This window comes from Theropithecus gelada, chromosome 4 (genome assembly GCF_003255815.1).
Source record: "Theropithecus gelada isolate Dixy chromosome 4, Tgel_1.0, whole genome shotgun sequence".
NCBI classification, from domain to species: domain Eukaryota; kingdom Metazoa; phylum Chordata; class Mammalia; order Primates; family Cercopithecidae; genus Theropithecus; species Theropithecus gelada.
In genome coordinates this window covers 78864815-78889405 of record NC_037671.1, presented here as the reverse complement: position 1 = coordinate 78889405, position 24591 = coordinate 78864815, and the positions used below count along the sequence as shown (strand labels likewise).

General features: G+C 35.8%; 1 protein-coding gene across 1 annotated transcript in view; it reads left to right on the top strand.

Annotated features, from left to right (window-relative positions):
• ELOVL4 (ELOVL fatty acid elongase 4) overlaps positions 1 to 24591 on the top strand; it is a 33188-nt gene that overhangs the window by 6000 nt on the left and 2597 nt on the right. Inside the window, exons 2-5 of the mRNA XM_025383778.1 lie at positions 15266 to 15453; positions 16615 to 16695; positions 20191 to 20362; positions 22468 to 22595. Of these exons, the coding sequence (XP_025239563.1) occupies positions 15266 to 15453; positions 16615 to 16695; positions 20191 to 20362; positions 22468 to 22595 (569 nt within the window). The remainder of the gene's footprint in view (positions 1 to 15265; positions 15454 to 16614; positions 16696 to 20190; positions 20363 to 22467; positions 22596 to 24591) is intronic.

The window sequence follows — 24591 nt, the reverse complement described above, 5'->3', positions numbered from 1 at the left end:
GGGCGGTGTGGTATAGTGAATGGGAAGAATTCTGGATTGGGATTTAGATGACCTAGGTTTTAGCCCTGCTGATTTGCTGTGAGAGTGTGGACAAGTTCCTTTGCCTTTCCAATTCTCAGCATTGTTCATCTGTAAATTAAGAGGGTTAAATTAGGTAATCTGTAAGGTTCTACCTGACTCTAAAAGTCTAGATATAGATGTCACTTTCTTCATTCTTGGAATAGGTAAAACAGTTTCAAATAAACATACATTTATCAGGGATTCAGAAACCTCATTCTCTGTAATAAATAAAATATTTTCCAGCAAAACTGTTATCAACACTGCCTGAATAGTACAAATAACAGATTCTTATTTAGTCCTTTTTACTTTTTAAAATTTGCTTTATAAGAAATAGCTAGAGGAATAGAGAAACAAAAGTATACAGATATTTAAGCATCTGTTTTGAAATAACATTGCTTTTGTTGCTATAACACTATACCTATTTAATTATCTAGACTCCTTGAATAACCAAGAGCCAACTATTTTATCAAAAACAGTAGCAATAATATTAAAGAATAAAATTATCTCAATTGTATATTACATTTATTTTGTGATACTCAGCCTTGGAGGATGGCATATTATGTCATTTTAGGCAAGTTATTCATGACTCTTTGGGTCTCTTATTTCTACCTGTACCATGAGAGGGTTGAACTACATAACCTTTAAGACTTACTTTATTGAATCCTTATAACATCTCCTAAAACAGCAGCCTAGGTATCAGTCTAAATTCAGTCTTCATATTTTTCCAGTAGAAAATGTGAAATTTTAACATACATCATTACAAATGATTTTCTATTATAAACACTTTATATATGAGCATTTTTTTTAAGTTTGGAAGTATAGCTTAAGATTTTTGTGAAATTGATGAAAATATGTAGGTCTTACAGAAGAGAAAACAAAAGAAACTAAGTGGTTTTGGTATCAGTATGTTCATTAACAAATCAAAATACAAATTTTTAAAATCTTTTCTCATATATTTTTCTTCACGAAATATTATATGTAAACAAATACCTTAGTATGATGTTTTATTTATGATTATATTGTATTAGAGTAAAATTTTTGGAATTTGAAAGACAATTGCATTAATCCATTGAGGGAATCAGTTACTCACTGTCAGGTATAATCACATAAAAGCATTTGTGATTTTGAACTGCAGAATTCCAAGGAGCAGACTTTTCTGTTTTCATTTTTATTCACTTATCAAACAAAAACTTGAGCACAGATGTGTGTTTTTAACTAATTTTATATATTTTTTCACACTCATGTACATAGCAGCATTATTCACAGTAGTTAAGAGTTGGAAACGACCCAGATGTCCATTGATGGATAAATGGATAAACACAACGTGGTATATACATACAATGGAATATTATTCAGCCTTAAAAAGGAAAGAAATTCTGACATGTGCTACAACATAGTTGAACCTTGTATACTAAGTGAAATAGTCCAGTCACAAAAAGTTAATTACGTATGTGGCATTATGGTTCCACTTGTATGGACCCTCTAAAGTAGTCAAATTCAGGCTGGGCCCACTGGCTCATGCCTATTATCCTAGCACTTTGGGAGGTGGAGGCTCAAGGATCACTTGAGCCCAGGAGTTCAAGACCAACATGGGCAACAAAAAAATATTAAAAATTAGCCGGGCTTGGTGCCATATGCCTCTAGTCTCAGCTATTGAGAAGGCTGAGGGAGGAGGATCACTTGAACCTGAGAGGTGAAGGCTTCAGTGAACCATAATTGTGCCACTGCACTCCAGCCTGGGTGACAGAGTAAGATCCTGGCCCAATAAATAAATAAATAAATAAATAAATAAATAAATAAAGTAGTCAAATTAATAGAAACAGAGAATAGAAAGATGTTTGCTAGGGCCTGGGGAGAAGAAGAACTGAAGACTTGTTTAATGGGTATAAAGTTTCAGTTTTTCAAGATAGAAAAGGTCCAGAGATTCACAACAATGTGGATATGCTTAATGCTACTGGACTGTACACTTAAAAATGATTAAGATGGTATATTTTATGTTATGTGCTTTTTTTTAAACAACAATGCAAGAATTTCATATATTGTAAAATTAATACATTAGCACCTGTAGAAATGATCTCTTCAGTGCTCAATGGTAAAACAGTCAATTCTTCTTTATTTTTTCAGTTTAAAGTAAAATGACTTTATAAAGAGACTATATAGCTGTTGGCTTAAAAAAATCCAAGTGGCTAGAAAGTAGCAAATAACAAGAAAGAAAACTTCAGCTTTGTATTTTGCTTTATAGTCTTGCCAAGAACTTCACAATAACTCTGGGAGATAGGTCTTGAAGGCATTTTTCCATATATTTAGAAGTCCTTGAGATTTACAGAAGTTAAGTAACTTTTGTAGGTGGTCATTATAGTGCAAATGAGTGTGCACTGGTTTTGTCCCTAGCCAAGTGCCCTTGTCTTCCCATCACACTAGCCAAGCAAGAAAGAAATAACCAGGCCTGTAATCTATGTTTCTCTTTTATTTTACCTTTCTTTTTTTTTTTTTTACTGTTATCTACAAAGTGTCACTGTTAAGAATGCTAAATCTGAATGCAGTCATAATATTACTAGAGATCATCTAAAGAAAGACATCTAAATATTCAAAGGTGCTATAAAGGCTGGTGTATGAGATTAAACTACAAAGTGATATTTATTCATATACTATATACATACACAAATATGTGAATATATGTAGAATACAAAATGTGATATTTAGCCTGAGAAGATGGTTAACTTCCATATGATGGCGTAGGATTGTTCTAAAAAAGTCTATTCAAAGTGAATTATGAAAGTATTTGCGAAATTGCGTAATACAAGAGCTAGAAACTTGTTAGTGAAAGGATAATGAAATTCATTCAGGACTAACAGTATTTTACCCAGTGACTATTCAACTTATAGAACTGTTAGAGTCAAGGGAAGATTTTGGCTAAAGTTCCCATTAACTCACACACTCTAATGGTATCTTCCATCTTTGTTGCTAAAGGGAAGCACCATTTCAATTTTCTTAAAGCTTTGAGTTCATTGGCAGCACTGAGTGGATGGTTGAACTTGGAACTCCCAGGTTAAGTTTTATGACTACTTTTTCTGAGAAGCCTAGCAAAATTTGGAAACAGGGAGAGAAGGAAACTACTTGTATTCTGATCTTGGCTTCCAGGAAACGAGGCAGCATTCTTCAGCTCTCTCTCTTGAGATATATTTTCCCCCTTGAAATTGTCTCCTTTTCCCCTATGAATTGGCTTTTATGAATAGGCCATTTTCTGAAGTCATGAATTTAGACATCATCTGCACTTGGGTGTGGTGGCTCACGCCTGTAATCCTAGCACTTTGGGAGGCCGAGGCTGGTGAATCATTTGAGGTCAGGAGTTTGAAACCAGATATCATCTGCACATGATGAAACTCACAACCATTGAGCATTTAGTATAGGACCATTTTAAGATGCTGTAGTACTGCATTTTATATACCTTATATTTAATCTTCAGATCATCTCTATAAGTTAGATATTATTTAACCATCTGTAGATGAAGAAATAGACTCAAAGCTACATAGCTAGAAAGTAACAGAACTGGAATAGGATCAAGATCTTTCTCCTTCCCAACAGTGACCTTTTTATAATGCAGCATAATCTACTTACTTATTCAATAAATACCATTTTATTGCCCAGTAATAATAGTGAACATTTATTGGATGCTTACTAAGTGTCAGGCACTGTGTCCAGTGCTTTATATGTATTACCACATTTAGTCCTCATATTCCTTTGGGCTAGGTACTGTTATTATCCCCATTTTCCAGGTGAGTAAACTGACTTTCCCTGAACCTGATTCATCTAATACTAACCCTGTCAGATTAAATCCCAGTGTAACCAGCCTTCAGCTTGAAATCACACATTGATTCTCTCGTCTGTGTTACTGTCTTTTCTTCTTTACAGCTTCTGAATCTGTTCTTATTTTTTGCTTGCTCTAGGAAATTTTGTAATTTCTCTCACTTTCTACCATTATTATGATCTCTATTCAGGCAAACTTGCAATGAAAATTCTTTTTTCCTCTGCTTTTTGACTCTATCCTGCATTCTTTCAGGCTCTTGGGTAACTGTTACAGAACTGAGTTAGAGGAAACATCTTGTTTTAACCCTGTGCTGAATGACTCTCAGGGCATCTGCTCCCTCATACCTTGAGACATTGCAGCTTTCCCCTCTTTTGCTGGTGAAGGTCTCTGTTCCCTCCTGTCTGCCCATCACATTCTGACTTCTTTGCCGCTTTGTAGCCCAGCCTCTGCCTTGTCTACCCCTGCATTCTGCAAAAGCTACCCTTTCCTCCCATTCATCCAGGTGCTCTTCCAAACTCAAACCTTCCATCCTCTTTTTTTGAGTACATAGGGGTTATAACAGAAATTTTCCCTGCTAATCATGCTGACTAAACAGGAAACTGATCATACTATTCTTTACCCGCCACCTTCAGAATCTGTTTATTTCTAGAGTGTATCTCAGAGTGTTCATTACCTGCCTCATTTGTCCAGTTGTATTTAAAAGGCCCTTCTCTTCTAGTTCTGCCTTTTTCACCTCAATTATAGACATGGCTTGAGGAATCTATTAAGCATCACATTTTAGATTTGAGCCTAGGAGAGGCCTTTAAGGTATATATCGTTTACTCCCTTTGTTAGAGATAAGCTCTTTCCCAGACTCTTCTTGATAGCTGTTATCTACAGTTTTCATTGAAAATTTCTTTTAACAAATGTTTTGAAGACTCTTACATACCTGGCATTGTTACAGAGATACAGCAAGGAATAAGGGCTGTAACATTGGCCCTCATGACATTTGTAAGAAATGGAGGAAGACATTGACTATTTCCTTAAGAAAAAGACTACAGTTACCCTTTGGGGTACTTGCAGTGTACAGTGTGACATACTAATAGGTAACCTTTGTGTGTTGTAATCAGTAAAGGCAAATAGATTTTTAATAATATCACTTAGTATATTAGTAGTGATTAGTAGCCAGATGTTAAAAAAAAAGGAGTTAATTTGCAACTGTTGGTTTTAACAAATTAAAGGATGGATAGTTTTAGGGAATAATATAGTACAGACTTCTTGGTGTCTTGAATATACTCCTGAAGCTGCTCAATATTTAGCGATTGTTAGACTTGTGTTCTTCTTTTGTTTGTGGTAGATTAAACAAGTATAGATGGTTTTAGAAGATGAGGAAGTCACTGATTTATTCAGATAGAATCTAGGAAGAAATCAAGCCAACTTTATTTTGTGACTTAATTACTTGTTAAAGTAGGCTCACATTTCTGAGTAGACCAGAGCAGTGCTCCTTAGACTTTAATGGGTTAAGTCACTGTGGAATCTTATTAAAATGCAGATTCTGATTTAGTAGTTCTGGGGTGAGGCCTAGATTCTGCATTTCTTGTAAGGTTCCAGGTGATGCCTTTCTGCTGGTGCATGGACTCTACTTTGAATAACAAGGGAATGGAGTATTCCTAATTTGTTTTGCAATCTACTACTATGTACTCTTATGGAAAAAGAAGAATTTTTAAACGTGCTTAAGTTATTAATGTAAATATCAAATGATAGCATGTGTTTTATAGAAGATTTATTTATTTTTTATCCTTAAATATCAAATGATAGCATGTGTTTTATAGAAGATTTATTTATTTTTTATCCTAACAGGAATTTTGTGTGTCTTCTAGAACCATATTATATTGATCAGTAACTGTTGCTCATTTTACCTGAATCAAAAGGGCCAATGATTTGGTTAATCTTATTATCACCTTCACTTTACATATGAGAAAATAGTGGCTCTGAGTTTCAGGTTCATAGTCATGGGGCTAGAAAATAAATGAGAGCTAGAATTTAGGTTTTTAATTCATGTCTTGTTCCTCTCCCTGTATCAAGCTGCCTCTGCTCCATGTGACTCCCCTTGCCATCATCTAAGATGATTTTCTGCTGTATTCTTGTATACCTTTTATTTAATTCTCCTAGGGGTTTGGATGTTCTAAACATTTTTTAAGTACTATTTTTTCCTTTTGGGAGATTATAGTAAAACTTTACTAACTTAGATTACTTGGGGAAGATAGTTTATTCTGACTGGTGGAGATCCTGAGTTGCAAAAAGCTTTAAAAGAAATTAGAAAAAAAATAGGTTTATTAGAGGTTTTTAAGGAAGTTGCTTTAATAAAAATACTGATAATTTGTTGTAAGTATTAATTATAGTTGTTTGTATATTAAGTAGAAGTTACCTGAGTTAATTGAAAACTATTAGATTACAGGCATTTTATTATTTATTAAAATCTGGTTTATATTGTCATGAAAAAGAGTTTTTAAAAATTAGCCTTTCTAAATAATTTTAAAAATCAAAGTGAAAATTTTTATGTATTTTATCTCCTGAATAAATACAGAATTACAAAATGTCTTCTCAGTCTGTCATAAAACGTTTTTTTCTTCTCAGTGTAAACTCTTCTAAGTTTAATTATTCATGGTAATTTTTATTTAATTTGGTTTAACTCTTCTCTTTGAAGACAGAGGAGGATTTAGTGGTTGATCAGTGTCAATAATAATGAAATGCCAAAAATTATTGAACTCTTGACAGTGTGTCAGATACTGTCTACATATTGTTTTATTCCTCACAACAGCCCTACTATCATCTATAAGGCCAGGGACACTAAGTAACTTGGGTTTATTCAGCTGGTAAGTGAGGAGTCTAATGCTTGTAAGTCTGATTTGAGAGTCCATATTCAGAATACAGGTTGAGAAGAAAAATCCTGGAAGACACTGAGGGGCTTGACTTTTAAGGGGAGGGACTCAGATTATCTCTGACATGAGACACACTGTGAAGATGTAAAGTTGAGAGAGAATAGGCTGCAGCAGAAGGGAATACGTGACGTCGTGGTGTCCATGTGTGCTAGGAACCTTCACATACTTTGGTTCATTTAGTTATCACATATTAACCCTATGAAGTAACTATTTCCTCATTAAAAAAAGAAAAGGCAACAACAGTTGGTTCTCCAGCTATAGATTATGTTCCGCACCCTTTCCTTTTGGAAATTTCTTGGTCTCTGTGACATGGTTTTCTCTTCTCCTGCCTCTCTGGCTTACTTGCTGCCATTTCACCCACTCATCTTCAACTGTCCTTAGAGTCATTCCTTTTTCATGTTATTCTCTCACTCTACATGCTCCTTCCCTTGTGACCTCAAACTCTGGTGTGATTGTCATTGTCCAGTGACCCCTCTGTGTGTCCACAGCCCTGGCAGTTCCTCCGCAGCACCAGAGGCTACTGGATGCCTCCACCTAGCTGTCCCACAAGTAGCTCAGATGCTAGATGTTTAATATTCCCCTGATCGGTTTCTGCCAGATCTGCTCCTCTTCCTTTACTCTGTTCTGGATCATGACTTCACTATCCGTGTTGCCGCATAGCACAGAAATCTGGGAGTAATCCTGGACTTTTCTTTGACTCTCCTCTCTCACATCCACAACAGTCGTGGAGTCTGGAGATTTCCCCCATGAAACTTTCATACCTACCTATCCTGTTCATTGCCAGCACAGCTCCCTGACCCAGATTTCCATCATCTCTTGCATTCTAGTGGTCTCCAAGTCTGCCTGCCTGTCAGAATCACCTGGGGGAGGCTCAGATCATGGTGTCCAGTCCCACCTGCAGAGATTTTGATTCAGTAGGTCTGGGGTAGGACCTGGGAATCTATAATTTTAACAAGCACATGATTCTTACATGGGTAGTCTAGCAGTAGACAAGTGTTGAGAACCACTGATGCAGCTGATTTTCCTGCCTCTTGACATATCCCCTTACCCTCAGTCCACACCCCACTGCCTATACCATGATCTTTTAAAAGCCAAAACCAGCTGGGTGTGGTGGCTCATGACTGTAATCCCAGCACTTTGGGAGGCTGAGGTAGGTGGGTTGCTTGAGCTCAGGGGTTCAAGACCAGCCTGGGCAACATGGCAAAACCTTGTCTTTACAGAAAACACAAAAATTAGCTGGATGTGGTGGCATGCACCTGTAGTCCCAGCTACTTGGGTGGCTAAGGCACCAGAATCGCTTAAGCCCTGGAGGTGGAGGCTGCAGTGAGCTGAGATAATGCCACTGCATTCTAGCCTGGGCAACAGAGCCAGACCCAGTCTCAAAACAAACAAACAAACAACAACAAAACAAATATTTCTTCATTATCTGCGTGATAAATTCCAGCATCCTCAGTGTAGTTTGTAAGACCACTCAGGGGATCATCACAGTCATTTCCTGCCCTCTTCCTTTGTATATATCCTCTCATCAGGTCTGCTTAGTTTCCAAATTGTTTTATTTCTTGCTTCTGGGCTGTTTATACATTCAGTTCTCTCAGGGTATTCAGATATTCTCATTTGCATATCTCTTGTCATTGTGCTAAGGGAACTTTTATAGGTCTTTCTAATTCTGCCCCCTGCAAAAGGACTTTTCTCCCTGTCTGCTTGGCAAATTCCTCTTCTTTGAAAAAAAAGTTCAGATGTCTGTGTTTAAACCCTGCCTTCTCCCCTTTTCTGTCCTACCACTGTACATGAGACAGTCCTCTGACATTACACTTATCACACTGCATAGCAATTGAATTCTCGTATCTGTCTCTTCCTCTACTAGTTGAGCATTGAGAGGTCAGGGACCAAGTGATCTGGCCAAAATCACTTCACTCCAAAGGAGTAGTGTCTGACTTCAGAGTCTGTTCTGTCTATTCCATCATACTATGTGATCTTAAGATAAAAATCAGATTAAGAATAAAAACTTATTGGTGGAAGGTATTCAAGGGAAACCCCATTTCAGGTAGACCCCCCTTTTTTTTTTTTTTTTTTTTTTTTTTTTGGAGAAGGAGTCTCTCTCTCTCTCTCTGTCACCCAGGCTGGAGTGCAGTGGCGTGATCGTAGCTCACTCCAACCTCCGCCTCCCGGGTTCAAGTGATTCTCCTGCCTCAGCCTCCCGAGTAGCTGGGATTACAGGTGCATGCCACTATACCCAGCTAATTTTTTTTTGTATTTTTAGTAGAGACAGGGCTTTACCATGTTGGCCAGGCTGGTCTTGAATTCCTGACCTCAAGTGATCCGCCTGCCTCGGCCTCCCAAAGTGCTGGGATTACAGGCATGAGCCACTGCACCCGGCCCCCCTCAGTTTTCATAAAGGAATAATATGCAAATAGTAAAATTGACTCCTTTTACTGAACAGTTTTTGAATTTTGACAAACGTGTAGTTATATAATTGTTATGTAGCCTTTTAATAAAGATAAAATTGTATGATTGCTGACCACATTAAACAAATCAGTCCCATTTGGCATAAGCTTTAGAAATCAGTCTCAAAATATTTTCATTACAAACTATTTTTTAACGCTTTAAGAGTCTGCAAAGGTTAAAGTGTCAAATCATAGATTCCCAGGTCCTACCCCAGACCTACTGAATCCAAATCTCTGCGGGTAGGACTGGACACTATAATCTGAGCTCCCTCGGGTGATTCTGACAGGCAGGCAGACTTGGAGACCACTAGAATGCAAGAGATGATGGAAACCTGGGTCAGGGAGCTGTGCTGGGAATGAACAGGATAGGGAGATAGTAATTCTCATTTTTAAAATAAAGACTTTTGCTCCTGAGCTCAATTTGCTATAATATTTGGCTTTAGGTTTGCTTAAATTTCATTCAAAACTAGGATGGGAAACCCATTACCAAAGGAGACAGCTCCTTCTATGTACAAAAGGGAAAGACCCACTGGCCAGAAATTTCCTGAATTGAGGTGAAATTTACTTTCCTGTAACTTACCTTGGTTCTAATTCCACTCTCTGAAAATGGAGATTAAATCTGATTTCTCATAAGTTCTCTTAGTATTTGCTGAGGCCTGTTTCTCTTTTCCAGGCTTTAGTCTTTAGTCTTTTTCCCTTATTCGGTATCATGGCTTTGAAGTATTCATGATCCAGGTCTGCCAGATGCAGCACCTAATGAAGGTACGACTTGGTTCCTTTGAGTAACTCTTGTCATTCTTTCTATTGAAGGAACTTTTGAAAGTCTCTCTTATTTTCTTTCCCTTGAAAGAACAGTCTTAAAATATAGCATTTGTACCTATAATTCAGAAAAAATCAATGGGAAATTTTCTCCCTTAAGATTTAAGTACATGGTGATTGAGTAGTGCCTACAACAGCTGCTAGGTTAAATGAGGCTCTTGCTTTACCTGCAGTGGCAAGTCTCTTGACCTCTCTGAATCTCATTTTTAAGATAAAGGGATCATTTCTAAATCTAAAATTTTATGATTCTTGTTTAGATAAAGGTTTACCTGACAACATGAAAGACTTAAAATTGTTAATAAACAGGCTCAAAATAAGAGCAAATTTACTAACACATGAAGGTACAAACATGTTAATAAGCATATTTATAGTATAAAATATGAAAGTAATTTGATAAAACAAGTTGACAAGAGTCCATTTATATTTGTATCATTTTTGTTTCCCCCTCCATCCCACCAAAACTTTCTAAAGAGAAACTCCCAAGAATACTACATAAAACGTATTTGGATCTTTGTACTATTTGGCGACAGGGTGTGACTTCGGTGGTGGTAACAGAGGTAGGATTTTAGTAGATGTTTTTCAGTCTTTTTTCCTAATGAATTCATGATGTGAAATCCCACTGATAACTGTGTAGGATTAGGATGTTGACAACATAATAGAAATATATCTCCTGTCACTCTAATATGTATAATCTACATTTGGATTCAGTACATAGCCCAAATGAATTAGAGGTTTTAATTTAGCTGTAAAATACTAATATATATATTTAAACATTTGAGTTAATGAAAATATGGATAATTTACTTTAATATATTTAAAGTTTACATAAAATATATGAAGCATTAGTTTTCATGATTTTCCTTTACTGTTTTAGTCCCCCAACATTTTTTTGGTTCAAAACTTAGGTGGAACTGTTAGTAATGGTGAATTTTCCTATCATTGTATGGTACTGTTGTGACACAGCCCTTTTTAGTGGAAAAGGAAACATATGAAAGAAATATAGAATATTTGCATCTCATCAGAAGCACCAAAGGAAATATTAATGCAAATACATGCAGAAAGACAAACATAACTTGTATAGTATTATAACATGTAAAGACATGGAGGAATTTCATCCAAATATTATCAGAAGGTTGGGAATTGTTATGCTGTGGGTTAGGGATTGACAGTTACTACGGCTTTCATGATCATCCTGGGAGGCTGAAATTTTGAAAGCTCTCTGACGCTTCCGAACTAGAAGGGCTAATTTGAAAAGGGTGTGGTGTAAAATGTGGCCTTTTATAGGCTGAAAACAGGGATTTGTTAAGTGGTTGTTGAATGAATGCATGCCTTGCATTGTTGGGCAAAGAAGTGAGGGCATTGCTTTTTTCCCCTGGAGTAAGGAATGAAGTAAAAGATCATTGAGCTTTATAGAGCACACATATTCACTAAATACTGGGTTGATGAGTTGTTGACTTGAGGGTAAAGTTATTAGGCCAACATAGAGGAGGATCTGGGAAAAGCTATAGGAAGGGTTCTTGGACACTGAGAAAACCTTGAATGTCAACAAATATACTGTTGGATTTGGCAGAAAGGATAGAGAATAGAGGAATAATGTGAAAACATTATCTGCCGTTTATTTATTCATCAAATATATTTTTAGGTACCTTGATAGGCCTTGCAATACAAGAATGAAAGACCCAGCCCCTCTTTTCAGGGAGAAAGCAGCTTAAAAGAAGGTCACTGGACAGTGTAATGAGTGCTGTAATGTAATAGTAACATGTGCAGGTGCTCTGGCCATGCAAAATGCGTCCCGTGACCAGTTAAAATTTTCTTGATCCAGTTTTCATCACCGTTAGTCTATTCTTCTTCCTAATAATTATTTTTAAAAGTAACAATTTTCAGAAGTTAAAAGAAACCTAAATGATCATCTAGTTTGTTACTGCTCAAAAGGGGATGGTCCATGGAGTAATGGCATAGCATCAGTTAGAGCTTCCTGGAAAATGCAATCTTCTTAGAAATGGGCTGCATGGACCGAGCATGGTGGCTCACGACTGTAATCCTAACACTTTGGGAGGCCAGGATGGATGGATTGCTTGAGTTTAGGAATTTGAGACCAGCCTCGGCAACATGGCAAAATCCTGTCTCTACAAAAAATACAAAAATTAGTAGGATGTGTTGGTGTGTGCCTGTAGTACCAGCTATTTGGGAGTCTGAGGTGGGAGGATGGCTTGAGCTCAGGAGGCCGAGCCTGCAGTGGACAGAGATCATGCTACTTTACTCCAGCCTAGGCAACAGAACGAGACTGTCTCAAAAAAGAAAAAAGAAAAGAAAATAAATGGGCTGCATGTCAGACCCATTTTTACCATGGGTAAAAATGATTTTGAGACTGTCTCAAAATCTGCATTTTTACCATGCCCACCCACCCCCCAACCTGGTGATTCATTTTCTCATTGAAACTGGGGAAACACTAATCTAGTTTACCTACTTTCCATCCAGTTTTATAGATGGAGGAAATGAAGACAGATTGTGCACCTAAGGTCCTGTGCACAGTAGCACAGCCAGTGTTAGAACTCAGCCAGTCAGCTGGTCATGGTGGCTTCTTACTAGTGCCTGTTTCCTTCTCTCTTTTGGAAATTCTCTGTTGAATGAGAGCACAATACAGTGTACCACACTATATATAAAAAAGAATGAGCATTTTTATTTACTCTTAATTGGTGATACCAGCAACTCAGGAGGCTGAGGCAGGTGGATCACTTGAGCCCTGGAGGTGAAGGCTGCATTGAGCCATGTTTGCACCACTGCCCTCTAGCCTGACAATAGAATGAGATGCCATCTCTTAAATAAATAAATAAATAAATAAATAAATAAATAGAATCCAGTCTACTTACTGGTAGGGTCTTGTGTGCTTTCTCTGATTCCTCTGTTATTTCCTGTTTCTATTCTTCTATTGGCCTCTATTAGTGTTTCATATTGTAAGATCTTCAGCTTCTCACTAATGTCTCTTTCTCTCTCTCCTGTGGTAGTCTTCTCTTTAAATTTCTCTGTTGAATGAGAATGATACAGATACAGCATACCACACTACACATCAAAAAGAATGAGCACTTTTATTTACTCTTCATTTCTGGCAGAGTTTTGGACCTATTTCTTTAATTTTTTTTTTTGTACCCGCCACTCAGAACTTTCTTTGAAGTCAATAGGAATTCTGTATGTGATAAGGGTGAAAGATAATCTGTGATGTTAGAAATTAAAATCTCCTCACAAATTTATCTTCCTGTGTTATGTGGAGTATGGCGTTAATCAGAGTACTTTTGCTCTTTGTATAAGTCTCATAGGAAAAACAACACCTGCCTTACAGTTTGTGAAAAAGAACAGGATACCACAGCACCTCCTTCTCTGTGACCTAGAACAGAGAGTTTGTCTAAATGTTTCTTTTATAATATAGGGGGTTTGTCTAAATCTTTTTTTTCTATAATATAGAAAAAGAAATGCCTAAGTAGATGCGCACCTCGTGTTTTATGGGGGGCCTTTAGCATAGAAAGATATGGTCATAGGATGATAATTAACATAAAATGACAAAATGCCATTAAGAAAAGTGAACAGTCATTGATAAGTCCTTAGTGGCACAATGCCTTTGTAACAAAAGTCAGCCGGGCCATCTTTTAAGTCATTTCCTCCTTATGAGAGGTTTACTATCTCTCCTATGGTTCAAATATATTGGTTTATTGTTAACTCTGAAATGTATTTGATTTGAGTGATATAGCTATAATGTCTATGAATAATAGACCTCCCTTTAAAACTATGAAATAAAATCAGTTTTTCTGTTTTCCTGGTTCCCATATGTGGTTTTCTTTCAAGTCATTATCACCTTTTTTTCCCCATATCACAGGTCATCAAGCAATAGCTCACCTTTTTAACAACTCTAATTTCATTAAAACCATAGTTGTTGTGTCATTTCCTGACTTTGCAAATTATTTGATTAAATATTGTGTTTTATGTCTTGTATCTTATTGTTTATTGACAGTATATATTTTATATCTTGTATCTTATTGTTTATTGACAGTATATAGACACAGATTCATTTTTTTAAGTAAGATATTTTAATACCTAGTTCACTAATCCAGAAGCATTTTGCATATACAGCTTTTAGTAAAAGTGACAGTCTAAATAGGGAGTTATTATAATCAACAATTAAATTAAATTCATTTAGTTTGGTTCTAAGAACTTGAATTTTCTTTTACTACTTTAAAAATACATCATTTCCTCAAAATAGGACGTAAAAATGTTTTCCATTGCCAAGAATAAACTAGAAATTAGATTTGCAACCTATAACTGTTGTTTAGCTTTTAGAAATATAAAAATTAACATTAACATATTTTTATAATGTTAAAAGATTTTTGTTAATCCCATCCATATTTCATTATCATTCTTGTTTGAGAAATGTATTACTTGTGGCAACATTCCATTGTAAAATTGATTTATGGTTGCGTATTTGAATATGCTGGACAATCAATTCATTTTAAGTAAAATAATGTGTTGCATTATATATAGTTTCACATATGTAAGTTATGTGACTTACAGCTCTAGAGAAAAACATTCAAGTTAGTTATTCGTGGGAATAAAATAAGTGCATGCTTTCAATGAAAAAGTTAGAAAAATGTCTTGAACATGGTGACTATTTAAATACATTATAGAATTGTAGTGAACTCTAACTTAATCTCTCAGTGCCCTGTACTCTTGTCTTCAGTGTCTCTAGATATCAGCAAATGGCTACCATCACCCTGTACCTCTCCAGTTAAATTCTTGCCTGCTTTCGGAGTGGACACACAGAGCAGCCTCCAGGCTGCCCTGAGAAATTTCACATGTATAATATGGAAGACAAATGTTTCCTTAAGATATTTATTTTCTGTGTATGAAGTTTTTCATTAACTTTTCATCCCAAGATAATCACCTCTGTTTTTAGTGAGCTTTATTTCTTGTTTTTGTTCTCCAGGGTCTCTGTAAAACATAATGTGTGACAACATAAGTAATGAAGCATAATTTTCAAAAGCCACTTGCAGGATTCCATATTGTTTCTTTGGTTTTTATACCATGTACTTTTTTTATTGGGACTCAAAGGACAGTGATCCATATTTGGTCAAATTCGGAAATTAAGTTGAAACATCTTGATTCCTAGAAAGTGTGTTTTATAAAACATTTATTGATTAATTTTGTGGTATTTTGTTTTCTCTATAGATAAGCGTGTGGAAAATTGGCCTCTGATGCAGTCTCCTTGGCCTACACTAAGTATAAGCACTCTTTATCTCCTGTTTGTGTGGCTGGGTCCAAAATGGATGAAGGACCGAGAACCTTTTCAGATGCGTCTAGTGCTCATTATCTATAATTTTGGGATGGTTTTGCTTAACTTTTTTATCTTCAGAGAGGTATGTTTTTCAGATCACTTTAATAATTTTCCAAGGTTATTGGATATTTAAAAATGAGAATGTATAAAACCATCATTGTAATATTGTACCCAGACATAACTGTTAGGTACTCTAAAAGTACATTTTTGACACTTTTCACTTTTGAATAACAAAAAAATTAAACATGAAGTATAGGGCAGTTATTTAAAATGGAAGTCTGAATAAGACCAACTGGATTCTAAAAGAACCCTTATTAGTGGTTCTGGCATTGAAAGTTATTTAACTTTTCTTAGCCTCGTTTTCCCCACTTAAATACCTGCCATCTCGGGTTATTATCAGATTTAAGTAAGATAATTTTTGCATAATGTTTGGCATGTATTATGCACTCAGTAAACAGTAGCAGCTATTTATTTATAATTCTTATTCAGTAGTTTCCAGTTTGGTAACTGATCAAAATATGCCAATTTCATGTAAATCCTCTTATGTAATGTTGTATTTGGAGCTGGAATTAAAATGAATTAACTACCATATAGCTGTTGTTACTAAGCATTATATACTTTTCTGGGCACAAGCAAATTCTCCATGACATTTTCAAAGGAAATTCTAAAGGCTAGATTGACACAGCTATTTTTTAAATTGCGTAAGTATAAAGAATTTGTTCCCTAAGAGACTCATTAAAATTCTATGTGATCCCAGAGAACTGACTAGTAATGCTGGAAAATAAACAATAACTCTTCTTCGAAAAAGAAATATTTCTTTAATTGAAAACTTAGCCTCAAGTCTCAACTTCATAAACGCTTTAAGTTATTTGAATATGTGTACCTAATTTGTTATACGCAAACCACTCTGCATCAAACATAGAAACCAATTAAGGTAGGACAACTTTAAAATCTGAGTCCTAGCAGTAAAAATTTCTCTTAATGCTGTGAAGTATTTAATAGATAGAGTCAATATTCAGTATAAAAGTTACATGTGATTTTTAATTTATATTTTAATTATAGAACAAATTAATGCACAGTAACCTCTAGCAATTGGAATGCATGACATTTTTTAATGCATTTGAAATTTTTAAAGAAAATATTGCTTTTAAAATAATTTGAAAGGCTACATTTTGAATATAATTGTATTTTTAATGCTGTATTTACTAAAACTTTACTACAAATATTACTACTCTTTTTCCAGTTATTCATGGGATCATATAATGCGGGATATAGCTATATTTGCCAGAGTGTGGATTATTCTAATAACGTTAATGAAGTCAGGGTAAGTACATTAAAAATACTCTTAATCAGTAAAAGTGGTTTGATTTTTATAGGCCCCAATCTGTGAAAATGTAGAATGTAGTTTTTTAAAGACAGGTTCTTTAACATTCATTTAGAGACAGGTTCTTGTTCTGTCCCCTAGACTGAAGTGCAGTGGTATGATCATAGCTCTCTGCAGCCTCAAACTCCTGGGCTCAATTGATCCTTCTGCCTCAGCCTCCCAAGTAGCTGGGGCTACGGGCATGCACCACCATGCCTCGCTATTTTTTTTACTTTTTGTAGAGACAGTGTCTTGCTATGTTGCCCAGGCTGGTCTTGAACTCCTAGCCACAAGGGATCCTCTTGCCTCAGCCTCCCAAAGTGCTGAGACTACAGGTGTGAGCCACCACACCTGGCAAAAAGTACTTTAATATGATAGTGAAATTATACTAGATTGTTATGAGTCAATAAAACTACGCTTTTTTTAAAAGTACTTAATTTAAAATTTGTTTTTGTATCTCAAGAATGTTTTTTATTTTGCAGCATGAGCAAATATGCATTGGATTACTAGAATGCAGTATTTGTTAAAGCAAAGAAGTCTCATGTTTCTTTTAAAGATATTATATTAGATTTTTGTTTGTTTGTTTTTGGGCAAGAATAGAAACTCTTAGAGTCCTAGTTATGTATTAAGAAAGTGAGGAAAGGCCGGGTGCGGTGGCTCAAGCCTGTAATCCCAGCACTTTAGGAGGCTGAGACAGGTGGATCATGAGGTCAGGAGATCGAGACCATCCTGGCTAGCACGGTGAAACCCTGTCTCTACTAAAAAATACAAAAAACTAGCCGGGCGAGGTGGCAGGCGCCTGTAGTCCCAGCTACTCAGGAGGCTGAGGCAGGAGAATGACGTGAACCTGGAAGGCGGAGCTTTCAGTGAGCTGAGATCTGGCCACTGCACTCCAGCCTGGGCAACAGAGTGAGACTCCATCTCAAAAAAAGAAAAAAAAAAAGGAAAGTGAGGAAAAGTAAATGTTTTGTGAAGTGTGGAATGTTTAGGAAATTAAGCATAGAACAATTTGTATAGGCATAAACTCAGTTTATTATTATATTTGCTGAAAAATAAACCGCTAGTAACAAGATGTTATATTTTGTTTTCCATTCACTTACATGAGTAAAATTAACATTAATTTAAGCGAAAGAAACAACAGATTACCTTATTCTATTAAGTATTTATTGAGCTCTTCTTATATACTGTGGTTCATACTAGAAATTACATATAAAACATAACATGTGTTATGTTACCTATAGTATATGTAGTAATAATATCCAGTGACTTCCCTTGAGAAAAACAGTTTCCTGCCATGGGGAGTGGACACTATATAAATATCAGTATTCATCAAGACTGGAGACCAAATTGCTTTAATGTACTTAACCATGTTATGTACATATCTTCATTTCCCTATTAGAAGACTTATGGACTGATGAAAAATCACCGGTTTGGTTGTCATGTTGGTTTTATTTATTCATTAAATAATGGATTGAGCATCTACTATTTGTTGGTATTGTGAGGGGCACTGGGGACGAGCTGAAAAGCCCTGCCTTTGTGGGGCTGGCATTCTAGTGAGGGTGATGAGGCAGACAGCAGCCATGTAAACAAATGACTAAGGAGGAAATAAAACCTGGATGTGACTGGGAGAAAATGAGAGAGGCTCCTCTCTAGATGTATTGGCTATGAAAAATTTTCTTCTGATAACTGTTGCCAAAGAATCTCTTCAGTTGGAGAGCTGACTTCTTGCTTGCTGTAGGGAAGGGAACAGGGAGAAGTGTTTGACTGACTGACTTCTGGGAGTAGGCATAGAAAAACCCTTAGATGGGGCAACATATTACTATTTTTAGGATAAAGGTTAAAAATACCACTCTCGCTTACAGAGGTAAACTTTCAAGTCTTTAAAAAATGAGCTATTATGAGAACTGTAATCTAGGAGGATAAAGAACCTGAGATTTGCAACAGATTTCATTTGGAATCTTGCTCGTGCTCTCTTCTCCTCTCTAATATGGGATGCAATAGAGTGAATATTTTATGGAGAGACTCATTTTTGTATTCATTGTTATGTAGCCAAGAAGTATCACTTTTGGTGTAGCTTATTTAAAGATACCTAGTGCAGTTTGCAAACTAAGGAGACTTATTATTTGTTATTATTTTATGTGAATTATGGCAAATGTGGAGGTCCAGATGGAGGAAAAGTAAGTGATTATGTCTTTCCTTTTAGTTACAGGTTACTATGCCAAAATGGTGATAGTTACTTTATTTTAAAGAACTAATATAATAGTGAATATTAACTGTAGTGTTACTGGGAGTAGTTAGCTATTTCAAGCTTATTTTCCACCAATTCATATCATTTTTAACGATATTTTTCAAGTAAATCCAGTAAATAATTCTCAGTTTGTAAATACTTCGTTTCTTATATGCTTTCTGTTTCTTCTTTCCCCACACTTCGAAATTATAATTTTGTTTTTCAAATGCAAAAGCCAAAACAAACAAAAATCTCATGACGTATACCAGGTGCAGGTATGAAATACAAAGGGATCCTTCAACTCTAAAACACCTAAGCCCGTCTGTGAATGAATCTGACAGGGCCCTAACACACAAAAGCTTATAAATAGATTTTAGTTATGTACTGCCTTATTTGTTATTTATACATAGGATGCTTATCATAGAAAATACTTGACATAAAAAATTAAGTTTTGGTTTTTATTGTAGTAGGATTCTTGTAAAACATTTTAAAACATACAGAGGTCACCTCTCACTGGATCCTTAATCTCAGCATGTAATGTAATCTTTCTGCACCATCTGGTGACTTAATTAGAGCCCAGGAAAAGAAAAGACTTATTCATGTAAGCAGGATTATATTTATGACCTGGGAAATATTTGTTTGTTCATTCCCATTTATTATTTTAAATATTTTAATACCTAATACAAACTGCTGTGATTGGATATTTATGTTGTTGCACATGTTGGTGCGGTGAGGGGGTGGGGCGCGCAGGCAGGAGGAGGTGAGGGGAGAGGGTGGGCGGACAGGCAGACACTTGCAGAGACCAATTGCTACATGAACTTACTTGCACGTTTTTCTGAGGTATAATGTAGGCTGAGCATGAACAACTAAACTCATTTTACAAAGTCAACATCTCAGTTCCTCTACCCAGTTGAAAAGCATAGCAGTCTGAATGTACTTCCAGCTCTGTATTCAGCAGTTTGACACTATGTGACATCTACCTCTGGAACAGACAGAAAATGTTCTCTAACTTATTAGCACTGTATAGACAGAGCTTTGGACTCTTTATTTTCTATTTTTTTCCCATGGAGAGATGCTTAGGTTTTTCAAAACTACTTAGGCATAAATGATTCCATGCCTTGTACATTTTGTGCAATATACAAATATTTATTTTGAATTTACTTACAATGAGTATAAATCCATACAATAGTGTCATTTTGGTGTTTATAACACGCTTTCCCTTTTTACAGATAGCTGCTGCTCTGTGGTGGTACTTTGTTTCTAAAGGAGTTGAGTATTTGGACACAGTGTTTTTTATTCTGAGAAAGAAAAACAACCAAGTTTCTTTCCTTCATGTGTATCATCACTGTACGATGTTTACCTTGTGGTGGATTGGAATTAAGTGGGTTGCAGGAGGACAAGGTGAGCATTTTCAGGAATATACTGCTTGCGTTTAATTGCATCTATGTGTTCAGTGGAAAGCAATGAGAACCTAGGACTTTGACTTGATCTACCATTTAACTTGCTTTCGTGATTAATCATTTCCATGTTTATTTCTTTTTGTTTTTTCTTTCTTTTTTTCTTTTTTTTTTTTTTGAGATGGAGTCTCGCTCTGTCTCCAGGCTGGAGTTCAGTAGCATGATCTCAGCTCACTGCAGCCTCCGCCTCCTGGGTTCCAGCGATTCTCCTGCCTCAGCCTCCTGAGTAACTGGGGCTACAGGCACACACCACCACGCCTAGCTAATTTTTTGTATTTTTAGTAGAGACGGGGTTTCACCATGTTGGTCAGGATGGTCTCGATCTCTTGACCTTGTGATCCGCCTGCCTCGGCCTCCCATAGTGCTGGGATTACAGGCATGAGCCGCCGCACCCAGCCATCATTTCATTTTTAAAAAATTTGAGGCAAGTGTAACTTTAGCTTTTTATCTGTGACTACTTTAATACCTAAAGATTTGCCCCAGAGGTAAGCATAAACCAAGACTAAAGGTAGAAAACAATATTTTGATGGGGAACGGGACTAGTAGTTCTGATCCAAAGAATACCAAGACACAACCCCTCAAATCTGAAGATTTCCATCTTGGCCCATAGCTCACTCCTGCTCTAATACAGATTGAACATCCCTAATCCAAACATCTGAAATCCAAATGCTCCAAAATTCAAAACTTTTTGAGCACCAGCATGATACTACAAGTGGAAAATTACACACCTGGCCTCATGTGATGGGTCACAGTCAAAACACAAGTGCACAACACACTTTATTCAGTATACCTGAGGGAAAAAAAAGACCCTCTTAGCCTTTTTCTGTGTACAGCATAATATTGATGCCAAACAACCGCAGACAATGTCCACATGGGTGGCTAAGATAGTGACATCTTTGCTTGCTGATGTTCAGAGTACACGAACTTTGTTTCACCCATAAAATTACTTTAAAATTTTATAAAATTACCTTCAGGATACATGTATAAGGTGTATGTGAAGTTTTGGATTTAGACCTGAGTCCTATCCCCAGGACACCTCATTATGTCTATGCAAATATTCCAAAGTTTAAAAAAATCTGAAATCAGAAACACATCTGGTCCTGAGCATTTTGGATATGGGATACTCAGCCTGTATAGGTCTTGTTGGTTCTTATTCAAAGGAAATTTTATATGGCCTTGTTAATGTTAAAGAGGATCTAAATTCATAGTTTGGCCAAGATCTGCCTCCTAATCTTTTCAGATGCCTGTAGATTAAGGATGATTCACTTTGTTGAGATTGATGCAGATGATTCCTCTGAGGAGGATCCAGGGTACAAGTCATTATAGTATAGTTCACCTTCCTGCTTTCATTGTCATATTATGATAATTGGCAGCTTAGAAATTAATACATATATTATTGGGGCCAACCTTAAAACAATACAGTTAAAGGCAACCTCTGTAATTTTAAAAGAAAATTAGTAAATCTGAACTGAACACTTAGATCACTTTATGACAAAATTAATTTATTATTACATCTATACCTTGATTTAATTAATATTCTGAAGAGAAAGAATGTCATTGATTTCGACTGACTGGAATAGCTCTGTAGATTTATCTATATTAAATGAATTATTCAATATGTGTAATGCTGTTATATTTTAAACTATTTGGAAACCTAAGAAATAAGTGCTGTTTTGTTATAGATATGTATATTGGCACATCTAAAGGCAAGAATAGTAGAATTAAAAGTAACATAGGCAACAGTTCTACATTTGGGCCTATTTAAGCTCACTGGAGTACCCCATTTGAAAACCTACCACTTTGAAAGTCCTTTGCATTTGAACATACATTTTTATTTATATGGTAAAACCTCAAATCTAAACTTTAAAAATATCTAGCTTAATCTGAAGGGAAAACTTTTTTATTAGTACTACTTTATATTTTTCATTCCTAATCTGTACTCAATATTAAATATTAAAAAATACTGTGTATTCATTTATTGTATATCTCAGTGGCTTACTGCTTAATAAAATTTTCTGTATCTGGTAATTACCTGTTGTTTTTCTAAAGCATTTTTTGGAGCCCAGATGAATTCCTTTATCCATGTGATTATGTACTCATACTATGGGTTAGCTGCATTTGGCCCATGGATTCAGAAATATCTTTGGTGGAAACGATACCTGACTATGTTGCAACTGGTGAGTTAAATGCTTCCAAAGTTTCTTCTGGGAAAATACTGAAATTGTTTAAATTTGATTAATTTTAAAGTGCAAAGTCATTTTAGACAATTTTCTATTATGAAATTAACTTTATCCTCTAGTTATATTGCAATTAGGCCCACTTGACTCCAGCCGACTTATTTATAGACTTGTTGGTCCCAGCAAGTCTTTGTTTTTCTAATATCCTTAAAAGACTAGACATAGCACTTCTCTAAGGAAAACATTGTCTAAACATATTTGTGGAAAGGATGATTAAAGATCTAAGCATGCTACAAAGTATGTAGATTTATGTCTGAATAGAAAAATAATATGTAGTTTTCCCCTCAGGTGATTTTCTTAACTTAAAATTTTATTATCTCTCTTCTTGTTGTCCTTGCTTAAAAATTTTGTTTTTTATTTCATTTTTCAGTCTTTAACATAGCTCATATATTTAGACTATACAGCTGAAAAGAAAGCACATAGCCAAGGAAGGGGTGGGGCAAAGGAAGGAAATAGGGACAAGTGAACTCCTTGTAGTTCTCTAAAACACTGTCCTTAAGAGAGCAGAGACAGATATTTTCAAATGGTAGTCTTTAGTCCAGACAGTTTTCAGCACATCCCCCTAGTAAGACTGCTTGTGGCAATCTGAGTGTGTGCATTAGTGTATCTTTCAGATGCTAGGCATTGGCCTGTAATCAAACTGGAAATTCAAAGCCAACCTGGTAACTATTTTTCAAGCTTTAGAATTTATTATAATTTGCTTTAATCATAGCATGTGCACAATTTTATCAGTGGAATCACATTTGGAAATATTATTCATCTCTGCTTTAAGTTGCTAAACAGCTGGCTAACCAAACAGGAAGCACAACTTTTGGGAAATGCTGGGTGTGAAGGATTCATTTGTAACCAAAGTGGTACAGGAAGCTTCCTCCAGTTTTTGTGTAAAAGCTGTTAACACAGTTTGTGTAATTCATTTCTCTCAGTAAGTAGTAAATGGACCCAAGAAAATGAAGAGGTGATCAAAATCGTGTGAATTAGTCCTATCTGTTTTGTTGGAGCCTACACCTGCCTCTCCTTGAGTGACGCCATACCCAATCACACCCTTATACACACCCTTTTGGGTGATGCAGCTTCTAAAAACCATTGTGAAACCAAAAGTTCTTCAAATTTAAATATTTGCCAAGGAAAATTATAAAAGTTGTTTAATATGATATAAATTTTTAGCTTACATGGCATACATTATTTTAATAATATTTAAAATAAGTAATACTGATTGTTTTAATCAACAATTAATATTTTAAGGACAATGCTGTCCTGAAAAGAGAAACCACAATTGTCCATTTCAAACAGGATGTTGAATTTGTATTTCCAAGCCAGAAGTTCTCACAACAGTCAGTCATATAAGTTAATTGTATAAAAAATTAACCCTTCTTAACATTATGTCTTGACCCATTCATTTATTGATACATCAGAATCTATTTCATTTTAATCATCTCACTTTTGGCTTTTTTCCTTTAAAAAATTTTTAAAGTTGAAAGTGATTCTTTTTGTATTTATTCTGAAATATCTACTACATTTTATCCAAATATTGCTTTTATCTTTTTTTTTTTTTTTTTTTTTTTTTTTTTTGGCGGGGATATGGAGACAGAGTTTTGCTCTTATTGCCTAAGCTGGAGTACAATGGTGCAATCTGGGCTCACTGCAGCTTCCACCTCCCGGGTTCAAGCAATTCTCCTGCTTCAGCCTCCCGAGTAACTGGGATTACAGGCATAGACCACCACGCCCGGCTAATTTTTTATATTTTAGTAGAAACAGGGTTTTACCATGTTGACCAGGCTGGTCTTGAACTCCTGACCTCAGTTGATCCACCGGCCTTGGCCTCCCAAAGTGCCAGGATTATAGGCATAAGTCATCACACCCGGCCATCAAAATGTTAGTTTTTGAAGGATAGTGTTCATTCAAATAAAAATTTACCTGCCTACTATCTGTAAGAAAT